General features: G+C 61.7%; 1 protein-coding gene across 1 annotated transcript; it reads right to left on the bottom strand.

Annotated features, from left to right (window-relative positions):
* Window positions 1-385: 385 nt before the first annotated feature.
* Window positions 386-4,817, bottom strand: LOC118616490 (cytochrome P450 2W1). The gene is made up of 9 exons (XM_036242076.1): window positions 4,629-4,817; window positions 3,539-3,701; window positions 3,136-3,285; window positions 2,911-3,068; window positions 1,842-2,015; window positions 1,415-1,553; window positions 1,126-1,310; window positions 676-817; window positions 386-582 (listed from the first exon to the last, which is right to left on the bottom strand). Exons 1-9 carry the CDS (start codon window positions 4,815-4,817, stop codon window positions 386-388), a joined length of 1,497 nt encoding a protein of 498 aa, XP_036097969.1.
* Window positions 4,818-11,168: the final 6,351 nt, after the last annotated feature.

The raw sequence follows: 11,168 nt of genomic DNA, 5'->3' as shown, positions 1-11,168 counted from the left end.
AATGGGGTGAGAGGTCACAGAATCGGGCCCAGTGGGGCCCAGGGCAGTGGGGTGAGGGTTTCATGGGTCAGAGATGAGGAGAGGCTGCCCTAGTGGACCGTAGGGGGCCTGGAAAGGGCTGATGGGGGTCCTGGTACAAAGAGGCAGCAGCTGAAGCCCAGGGGCCTGGGGGAGGAGGGACAGATGGGAAGGTGGCCCGGCTGCCTCAGGGAGACAGGGAAGCGGCCGTCTGCAGGCAGGGCGGTGGCGAGGCGAGGGGCCCGGTGAGGGGCCCGGTGAGGGGCCATCTGAGTTCAGGCTCCGAGCAAGGGGCAGTGACCCACCATCCTGGGCCCTGGGAGTCTGTCCAAAGCACAAGGCCAGACACACGCACCCCCCACCCCCATCAGCACCCCTGGGGCCTGGGCACTGCGCACAGGACTTGGGCGGGCGGCCGCATGGTGAAGGCGGGGGCGGGCACGGTGTTCAGGCCGGCGGGGCTGAGACCAGGCGGGGGCCGCAGGCTGAAGCTCTGGAGGAGGCCAGCGAATAGCAGGAACAACTCCGTCCTGGCCAGGCTCTCCCCCACGCAGACTCGGCGACCTGTGGGGAAACCGAGGCGCAGGGGCACCCTGAGAGCGAGGCCCGGGGTCCAGGGAACAGGGGTCAGCGCCAGCAGGAGCTCATGGTCCGTACCTGCAGAGAAGGGCAGGAAGGCCTCCGGCCTCACAAAGCGCCCATCAGCGTCCAGGAAGTGTTCGGGGTTGAACTGGCGTGGTGTCGCCCACTGCGTCTTGTCCAGGAGCACGGAGCTCAGCAGGGGGACCACGGGCGTGCCCTGCAGGTGCGGCAGCAGGAGGGCCAGCTGGGGTGCCCGTCCCCCTGGGCAGGCCCAGACAGGAGCACTGAGTCCCCCAGGAGAACAGGAGAGTGGGCAGGGCCCCCACCGGCGTCAGCCCTTTGCACAGGGGAAGCCCCAGCAGGCCCGGCGACCCCCCCAGGCCCTGCAACGAGGACCCAGCCCTGCTGTCCGGAAGGCCCTCTCCTGCCTCCCCATTGAGCCCTGGCCTCATGCACCCGGGCCCCCCCCCCAAGTGAGAGTGGGAAGAGCATGGGGGGGGCTGGCTCAGGGTGGTGGCGGCCCACCTTGGGGAGCAGGTAGCCGCCCAGCAGGGTGTCGGCCCCCGTGCAGCGGGGCACGTGGGGCAGCAGGGTGATGAACCTCTGCACCTCGTGCAGCACGGCGTTGGTGTAGGGCAGGGCCCGCTGGTCCTCCGGCCGGGGGCACCGCCCAGGCCCCAGCACGCGGTCCAGTTCCTCCTGCACCCGACCTGCGGGCGAGAGGGGGGGCCAGCGTCCCTGGGAGCCTCCCTCCCCTGGCCCTGGGGACCCCTGCCCTCGGGGCTGGGACGGCGAGCCCGCGGCCTGCACCCACTCTGCACGCTCGGGTGCTTGCCCATCAGGAGGGCGGCCCACTGCAGCGTGGACGAGGTGGTCTCCGTGCCAGCCATGACCATGTCCAGTACACAGGCCATCACGTCGGCCTCGGCAAACAAGCCATCAGGGCCTGTGTCCTGCAGAGGTGGAGGGCAGGGCTCAGTGGGAGGCTGCACCCCATGGCCCCCGCTCCAGCCCTGGACTCAAGGAAAGGGGTTGAAGACAGACTTGGCGGGAAGGACAGAGGCAGCATCCGCTGAGCTCCCGCTGCATTCCGGCTCACCCCGTCCTCGCACGGGGAACCCCATCTCCCAGGCGAGGAGACTGAGACTCAGAGGGGCCCCCAGCCAGATGGAGCAGGTGTGCAGGCCCAGGTGGGTCTGGGATGCCCCAGACCTCTTAGGGGGTGGGGGTCTCCCTCACACCTGGCCTTGCTGGATCAGGGCGTCCACATAGCTGTGCGCCAGGCCTTCCCCTGGCGTGGGGGACTGCCGGGCCCCCAGGAGGGTCCTCAGGATGGCTCGCACCTCCTCGATCTTTCTCAGGACCGGCCGGTGCAGCTGGAGAAGGGCCCCGAGCCGGGGGTAGACGTTGAACAGCTGGGGGCAGGGGGCAGACAGCAAGGTGGGGGAGGGCTCCGGCGCCACAGCACCGCCTGGTGGGCCCCGCAGGTGTGCTCCCCTGTCCGGGCTGACGAGGGGGGCGGGTGCCACCTGCGGCCACAAGAGGGCGCGGGGCCCACGGCCCCCTGGTGGGCCCAGCAGCCCAGCCCGGGGCGAGGAAACCCTCCCGAGGGCCGGCAGGAGGGCTGCCGACAAGCCCCAACCCGGGCGTGCGCTTCGGGCCTCGGCCCACCAGGGCCGGGAGGCGGGGAGGGGTTGCTGCCCTCGGGGCCCCGCGCGTGGCCCGCCCTGCTGGCGCCACACAGCTGTGTCCCGGGAGCAAACTGGGGCGCCTCGGCGGGGGCGGCGCGGCCTGGCCTCCCCAGGGGCCCTCCGCCTGCTCCCCGACCAGAACTCAGGTCAGACGCACGGCCCAGGGGCGCCCCAGCCCCCCGCAGGCCCGAGCTCCCACCCCGTGAACACGGACGGGCACAGGCTCCCACGGGCGTGTCCGAAGCGGCGCTGAGCGGCACACGTGGACCCTCCGGGTTCGGAAGGGTGGCGAGCAGGGCACCCCGAGAGTCCGAGGACGTGCGTCCGCGCGGAAGGGCCGCCCCACAGGATCCGGGGTGGGGGCTGGGGCTGCGGTCAGGCCCGCCCCCACTTCTGAGCCCGCAGACCTCCGCTGACGGGAAGGCGTGGGGAGGGGAGACGGGGACCCCTGCCCGACCCCTCGCCTCCCAGACTGGCGGGGTGCTGGCCAGGTGGGGGAAACAGGGCTGGGGGAGCCGTGCTGCCCCTGGCTGGCGGCCCCTGGGCCCCCTCCCCCCGTCTCAGGCTGGCACTCAGCTCCCTGCCCCCACCCCGAGGCCCGGGAGCAGCCACCCCTCACCTGCACGCTGGGGGTCCCCAAGAGCACCATGACCTCATCGATGAGGCGCAGCAGGGACACAAACACCGGGTCCTGGTAGTCGAACCGCTGGCCGAAGAGGAGTGTGAAGGTGACGTTGGAGGGCGCCCAGCCGAGCACCGCCAGGGGGAAAGGCCTGCCTGGGAGAGGGGGACAGGCCTCAGTGGGGAGGGGCCGGGGAAGGGGGTGTCCCTGGCCCTGACTCACCTTCGTACTGGTCCAGCTGCCCCAGGAGGCACCTCAGCTCCTGCAGGATCTTGTCGGCCATGGGCCCCCTGCCCACCCCCAAGCCGTGGAGGGTGCGCACCGTGAACTGGCGGGCGGCCTTCCAGGGGGCGCCGGAGGAGAAGAAGATGCCTGCGGGCGACAGGGGGAGGGTGACCCCGGAGATGCAGGGGGCGGGCTCTCTGGTCCCCAGCCTGTTCTCCCGGGAGCCCCAGCCTGCCCTGGGATAGGCCTTGGCTGGCCTCATCCTGTCCTGGGTGTTGTGGTCCCCTGTGCCCCCCTACCCCGCCTGTCACATAGACACCCTGTCCCTCCCCAGACGCAGAGCTGGTGACTGCCCCTCCCCACCTGGTGGGATCCCCTTTCCCCACCCCCACCAACCTACCCCTGCCCCCCTGGATGTGCTGGAAGATGGCGGTGGGGGGCCGGTCCAGCAGCCTCTGCCCCGTGCCCAGCAGGGCCTCCCGCACGGCCTGGTAGCCAGTCAGCACCACTGTCTTCTGGAGTCCCAAGTGGACCGTGAACACCGGCCCGTACTGTTCTGAGAGCTGCGGGGGGGGGGGGGGGGGATTGAGCAAAGGCTCAGGTGTTCAGGGAACCCCACCTTTCCAGGAAGGTGGACCCGGCCCGTGGTGCTGGGTGTGGCTGTTCCGGGTTTTTCTTCCGGGGGGCACCCTAGGCCTGGAGGGCTGTGCTGGGGTGGCCATGCGGCAAGCCTAGGGTCCGCTCAGGGGCAGCCCGGGCCCCCAGGCCTCGCCCTTCGCTGGGCCTGCCTGCCAGTTGGTCTCACTCTGACCCCCCTCGGCCAGCAGGAAGGCCCCGAGCGGTAATGCCAGCCACACTGGCCTGGGGGTCCTGTGCTCATTCGTCTCCTGTCCCCATGGCATCCCTGCCCGGGGCGAGGAGGCTCCTACCTTCCCACTGCAGCCAGGGCTCAGACCTCGGCCAGCTGCCCCCGTCTGCTGCCCACTTTGCCCCCAGCATGCTGAATGGCAGCCTCCAGGGCCGAGAGCCCCGGTGCCCGCAGCCTGGTGGGCGGCTGCCTCGGTCCTGGCCGCTTTGTGGGTCATCAGCAGCCCATCCTCCCACCACCTGCAGTCTCGAGCAGCAGGCACCCCAGCTGCCCCTCTGGTGGGCACGTGGGCAGTGCCTGTGTGCTGGTCCTGCTGCTGCCTGGCGCTGCTCCCTGGAACGCCTGTCCCCTCCCCTCTGCTGCCCCGAACCTGGCCTTCTTCAGGGTCTTTTCAAATCCTGCCTCTTCCAGGAAGTCCTCCTGGCTCCCTGACCCTTGGATGGCCCATCTTCTTCAGTGGGGGGTGGGGTGTCTTTCTCCTCCCCAAGGCAGGTTGGGCAATTGGGCCCTTGGTGTCCCCTACCAGGCCAGTGCCCAGCTGGACCATGAACCTCCTAATCCACAGGGGTTCCTGAAAACTAGGGTTCTCACATGAGGGGTGCAGGACCCCCAGCCCTCTTACCTCCATCAGTGAGTACTCCTGCTGGGACACCCCCAGCAAATGCAGGTTCCCGATGAGGGGCAGCGGGCGTGGCCCAGGGGGCCAGCGTGGGGCTAGGGAGGGGGCGCGGCTGCAGGCGCGAGCACGGAGCAGTGTCCAGATCCCCAGGAGCCCCAGGAGCCCCAGGAGCCCCAGGAGCAGCAGGGCCATGAGGACGTCAGTGTGGAGCCCCAGCTCCCTGCCGGGGCCCACCGTCCTGCCCTGTGCCTTATAGGCCTTTGAGAGGGCGTGCCAGCACCCCACCCACCCTACCCCACCCCACCCCCTGAGAATGTGGAACAAGCAGTTTGCAGGGGACAGCCAGGCAGCTTAAAGCTACAGGCGTGTGTGGAATGTGGGGTCGAGTCTGCAGGGAGTGGGCCGGGTGCTGTCTGGGGGCAGGTGTCCCGACCCTGTGCCTGGGGCCACCCTGTGACGCTACCGGAGAGGACGCTCGCCATCTTTCCTCCTGGCCAGTTTCGGTCCTGTGCCTCAGTCTCCCCATCAGAGCCAGGACTCCCAGGCTGAGGGACCTGGCCCAGCTCTGAGCCTCCCTCCACGGGGCCCCATGGGTACAAGGTCTGTGGGCCTCTCCCAAACCCACTACTACCTGTATCCACCCAGCTCCTCCCTGGTGGGCCAGTGTGTGGGGGTCGCAGGTGTGCAGATCCCAGGGCTGGCCCTCGAGGGTCTGTACAGCACACGCCGCAAACCCAGGGTCTTCAGAAGACGCAGCAGAGTCCCTCCTGCCAAGGCCCTGACACAAGCTCACCCTGAGTGACAGTCTGCTTGTCGGTGGCTTTGTAAAAGCTGTCACCTGGGGCAGGAGGCCCCAGCCTGTGCCAGGACAGGGTGGGGCAGGGCTGCTGGGGACAGGTGGCTGGGTCTAAGAGCCTTCATCTGTCTGGGCTACACTCCTGTCCCTAACCCTGGTGGCCTGGCTGGGAGGGGAAGAGGCACCGCTTTGGAAATGAGCTGGGAGGGCGGGAAGGCTGCTGGCACCAGAACTGGCTGGGCCTGCTTCAAACACCTGCCCCGACACGAGGCAGCTGGAACCCCATCCGCACAGGTTGGGGCCCCTCACCACAGGGCCTGTCCCCTCGAGGGCTGTCCATGCCCCTGCACAAACCCTTATCCACTCCCAGCCTTGATTTGCACACCTCTCGCGATGGGGTGCTCACTACTTGGCCAGCGGCCTTGTCCGGCACAGCTGTGGGACAGTTGGGTCTTCGAGTGGTTCAGGCTGAGCTCCCAACCCGAGGCTGCTCCTGGCCGTGCAGGGGATCCTCTCCGCCCGCCGGGAAGCCTCACTACCTGGGCTTCTGTCGAGCACCTGGGCGTGCTAGGCTCGGACAGGAGGTAGGGCTGGGAAACTGTGGCACAGGGGTCCTGAAAGGGCCCCACAGCCTCGTGGGAGAAGCCAATGCAGCTGTGCCTTTGCCACCGAGAGCCCCTCGGGCACGATGGGGACACCAGGAGCCAGGAAGGCCAAGGGTCCTCAGAGGATCAGCCTGGAGCTGAGTCACAGGACTCCCCCCGAGGGAGCCTGGAAGGCCTGGAAGTGTGAGAAGCAGGGGCCGGGACGGGGGTTGCCAGGCAGGGGGCCTGAGCCCAGAATGTTCCCGGAACGTGCCTGGGGGTGATGCAGGCAAGGAACTCCTGGTCCTGGGGTGGGGTGGCCTTGCACAGCCTCGCCCTTCAGAGAGGTGGAGACTGGCTCCTGCAGGCGGTACTGAGCTCAAGGTCAGGTCTTGGGGCAGCCCCACATGTGCAAGTGGGGGACGTCCCAGAACCATCCCACCGAGCCCGTTCTGGCCCTGCCTCGACCCTGGAGCCCAGCATGGACAGGTGTTCTTCCCGCAGGACCCTTTAGCTCCTCTGGACAGCCTGGCAGGGTGGCCCCCATTTCACGGAGGAGGAAGCGGGCTCAGCTCAGAGGGACTCGGTACACCGGCAGGTGAGGGCCGGCCCGGAGCACCCACTGCGGCCCAGTACTGACCACTGCTCTGTGAGCCAGGGTTCTAGAGGCAGCGGCCACAACCTATGACCTTTGAGTCTTGCAGTCGGGCAGCTGTAACCTCAGGGGAGTCCTGAGTCTGCCCAGATCCCCAGCAAGGGGAAGTGGGTGGGAGGGGCAAGGTTCTAGAACAGTCTCCGGTCCCAGCTGCCCTCAAAGTCCTCAGGAAAGTCCTGACACCTTTTGGACCCTTTCAGAGGCCCTAGTCCTGCCCTGGGGTGGCTGGGGGAGGGAGTCTGCCTTTCCTGCAGGTGGGGTCGAGTTGATGGGGTGGGGGGCGCCCTGCAGCCCTGCCCAGGCCTTGGGGAAGCCCCACCCAGAGGCCCAGGTGGGCGGGCCCAGCCATGTGCTCACTCCTACGCCTGAGCCTCAAATAATAACAGTAACACCCCCCCACACACCCTCCTCTCCCCTCTCAGCCCAATTTCCAGAGAGAGCTGCTGCCTCCCCTTGGCTCCCCCTCGGAAAGGGTCCAGCCCGGGTTCCCAGTGACCCAGGTCCACAGCGGTGAGTGACCTGAGGCTGCGGTGACAACCACACCCCGGGCTAAGGACCGAGAACTTCATCTGGCGTTGCGGCCTGGAGAGGCCCGTGGGTTCGGGCAAGGGCGTCCTGCGAGGCTTTGAGAGGACCTCTCCGTGGCCCAGCTCCTGGTGGCCCGGCGCTGCCCCACGACCCCTCCGCGGCAGGGGCTCCTCCCTGGTGTCTCCGTGGGCCTCTCCTGTCTCTGATAACACTTGTAGGATGTAGGTGCGCCCTCGGCCTCACCTGGGGCTCCTCACCTTAGTTAATCTACAGAGATCAGGTGGCACGTCATTTGTGGGGCCACCGGGCAACCCACGGCAAAGCTGACCCACTCCGGTGTTCCTCCGTTCACGTGGATACTAGACACGCTCCAGCGGCGGGGTCCAGAGGTCAACGCCTGGCCTTCAGGAAGGCAGCCCCCAGCCAGCGCTGCACCCCTTGATCGCGCATCCCACCAGAGGCCTGTGCGCCTTCTTCACAGTTCTATCCGCATGAATGGCTCGTGCCCAGGTGCGGTTGGAGGGTTCAGATGTGAAGGACACCTGTTATAACCCAGTGATTCTCCATCCGCTAGAAGAAGGAACCTCTCCTGGGTTCCTTGAACCCAGGTTGTTTTTGCAAAAATTCTTGAAGTGATGCATCAGCCATGACCACAAGGGTACTGACCATGAGCTTAACTAATCAGGAGATGCCAGACGGGACAATAACGCATTCAAGGCTGGGGTCTAGTAAATGTTAAGAAATATAAAATAAACAACTTGTGCAGTTACTAACTGCTGATATCTGCTTCTGTACACGCAGCTTGCTTGCTCTGCTAAACTCTTGAGTAACCCCTGTCCTATATAAGCAACCCTCCCCCTGAGCTCGGGGCTGCAGTTCTCCTCTGTGTAGGTTGGCTGCAGTCCCTGCGCAGGTAATAAAGCTCCTAATATTCAAAATTACTTGATGTCTGAGTGAGATGACTCTCCTGGGTTACAACATTTGGAGGCCCCAGCGAGATCAGCCGCGAGGTCCCCCTTTTCTGTGGGGTCGACCTCCTCAGACTATGCGGGGGGCTGCCTCCTCGCCCTCCGCACCTACATTCGTTCTGGCTTTCGATTCGGCTAATTCGGACTAGGACTTCGGCCTCGAGGATCTGGGTAAGGGATTTCCCCTTCCCTCTGTTTTCTGTTTCGGTAGCTCCAGAGTGATCTGGGATTATTGCGGGCTGGACGCCGCTCAACTGCACTTCCCCCTCAGGGTTGGGACGCGGACTCCTGACCTGGGAAACCAGTGGGTTTCCATCTGGCACTTTCGGGTGCGTCTGTTCTGAAATTGGTATTTTGTGTCTTGACTGCGGTTGTCTGTCTATTTGTGTTCCATGTTCTCTGCTGCTCTGTTTTGCTTTCAGTAGGATGGAACGAGGACCGTCAACGCCCCCGTACCCCCCTTGAATACATTCTTGCTAACTTTTCTGACTTTTCCAGGAGATCCCAAGGCTACAGAACACCAGCCGATCCTGGGGTCCTCCGGACCCTCTGTGAGTTGGAGTGGCCAACATTCCGAGTTAATTAGCCATCCAAAGGGTCTTTTGACTTGAGTCTTTTGTTTGCTATGAGGTCCGTTATGTACGGGGTTCCCCACCCTGATCAAAGGTATACATTGATATTTGGATTAGAAATGTCAGTGTCCAGAGGTTCAAATGAAAGGAAAAAAGCTTTGTTAACAATGCCTCCGCCTGTCCTGAAGGACAGTTGACTCCTCCCAGCCCCCCGAGGAAATTCTATCCCATCCTTCAGGACCCCCTTGAGGTATACTAAAATGTCAATTAAACTGAGTTTGCCTATTTTGGGTTCTTATCACAGAAAAACTAGAAGATGAATTTAGATCTGTTAATGATCTAACCCAATATCTGAATAGATATGGATATATTCAGATGTACTGGCTTCTTTGTAGTGAGGTCTCAATGCCTCTCTACAAGGCTTATTAACATTCTCACAGGCAAACTGTTTAACCATTGAAATGCCAGCCCGGGCTGCTCGTCCACAGCGGGTTTGACAGCAGCTAGTTTCCAACAGGTTTCTCTGAACTTTAGGGAATTAAATATAGGGATCCCAAGCACGGGTACAAAGTGCTCTTGGAGAGTTAAAAAAACACTCTGCCCCGCATAAACATATGTGTTAAAATGTTGCTCCCCTTTCCTGCATCCTTTGTAAACCTGGGGTCAGGGGAAATGTTCCCATTCCTCTGCCCACGGCAGGACCCAAATACTGTCGGGGGAAGGGCTTCCTTAGACACTTTTCACCGTGTTCTCCTGTTAGGCCTATTGGCCCCATTGGCTGAATTAGCAAAGGTAGTAGTAGCAGACTTAAAGGAAACAGGGCACACGGAATAGGGTCACCCTAGGAAGGGAAACATGAGGAAGGGTCAGGACAACAGGCCAGGTCCCGATTAGGGATAGAAAAGACAAGGGCAAAGTCAGGTGTAGAGGAACAAAATGAAAAGCCGTCCTTAATTTAGGAAAATGACAGGGCTAGGGCTCCTTCCAGCGGAGCCCTCTGGAGCCCAGAGTAATACAAGACAATAGGGGACAAACTAGTTAGTTTCCTGGTAGACACTGGTGCAGCAGAGAAACCGGTGAAGACTGCACCACTCCGCTCCCCTCACCCTCTTACAGTTCTTACAGGCCCTGCAGTCTGCCCAGAAGACCATCCATAAACACATCTGCGATGCCCTGCCTGTGCCCACCTCCAACCCTGTGCACCCTTTCCAGCCTGGGGACTCAGTATAGGTAAAAAAATTCACCACCTAGGGACTAACTCCGGCCTGGAAGGGACCATACACTGTCATCCTGCCCGCACCAACGTCTGTCTAGGTCAACGGCATCCTGGTCTGGCTGCACCATTCCTGCCTGAAGGCGGAAAAAGCGGAATGGACAGTGCAGACCTCTCCAGATCCTTAAAAATGAGACTCTTACATTTATTGGGACTCTAATTTTTCTGATTATAACTGTACAGGGGAATCTTTATAGATCTGTACTCCAGTAGAACTGGGAACTCACAAATAGGATATTAGCAGAAATCTTAAAAAAATGTCACCACAAAGGGGATATAATAACTCCATTCTGACCCTCAGTTACTACACGTACACACCTTAGCAGACTTTCTTTGTAAACATAAGGGCCTTGAAAAACCCAAAGAAAAATAGAAAGATAAGGGGTTAATGATAGCCTTGGGAAACTCAGAGGAACCATGAGAAAAAAGAGATTAAAAGCTGCCCTGACAAAACAAGCTCCTCTCTCCCCCTTCTCTGTATCAGCTCCCCCTTAACAGTGCCAAAAGCAGCACCAAGAGAAAGTAGTTTTCTGTAGTTTGTGCCTTTAAAAGCAGGCAACAAAGAAGGCAGGTTGCTGAGGGTTAGGGGACTGCCCCACCAGCCCGCCCATGTAATAAAGTGCTCCTTTACAATTCGGCTGTGCGTGTCTAGTTATCTCGCTGACACCTTACAGCATTTAGAGCACTAAGGGAAGCTTGCTGTTTTTATGCCAATAGATAGGAGTCATCAGAGGGAGTATTCAGGTTCTTAGGAAGCGCCTCACAGAACAGGCCAGAAGCGAGGAGGCCTCTAGTAGCGAGTTCGAAGGCCTTTGTAACTGGTCCCCCTGGCTCACTACCCTTCTCTCAGCTCTAGCAGGCCCCCTCATACTCCTTCTAGGACTATTTCTGTAGACCTATAATGATAAACAAATTAATAGCTTTCATAAGAGAGAGGGTCCAATCTGTCAAATTATTACCCTGGCCTCTCATTACCAAATGTTGCCATTAGATCAAAGATTTGATCTGTACATAAAACCAGTGGGGAATGATATAACCCAGTAATTCTCCATCCGCTAGAAGAAGGAACCTCTCCTGGGTTCCTTGAACCCGAGTTGTTTTTGCAAAAATTCTTTTTTTTTTTTTTTATCCTCACCCGAGGACATTTTTCCATTTTTTGTTCAGGTA

This window comes from Molossus molossus, unplaced genomic scaffold, assembly GCF_014108415.1.
Source record: "Molossus molossus isolate mMolMol1 unplaced genomic scaffold, mMolMol1.p scaffold_m16_p_4, whole genome shotgun sequence".
Lineage (NCBI taxonomy): Eukaryota > Metazoa > Chordata > Mammalia > Chiroptera > Molossidae > Molossus > Molossus molossus.
Note: the sequence above shows the minus strand (reverse complement) of the source record. Positions and strands in the feature narration are given on the sequence as shown.

Coding starts and splice junctions, on each gene's coding strand:
- LOC118616490 (XM_036242076.1), bottom strand. CDS start 4,817: ATGGCCCTGCTGCTCCTGGGGCTCCTGGGGCTCCTGGGGCTCCTGGGG. Junction 3,069..3,135: donor GCAGCTGGACCAGTACGAAG/GTGAGTCAGGGC, acceptor CCCCTCTCCCAG/GCAGGCCTTTCCCCCTGGCG. Junction 818..1,125: donor GCGGCTACCTGCTCCCCAAG/GTGGGCCGCCAC, acceptor CCGCACCTGCAG/GGCACGCCCGTGGTCCCCCT.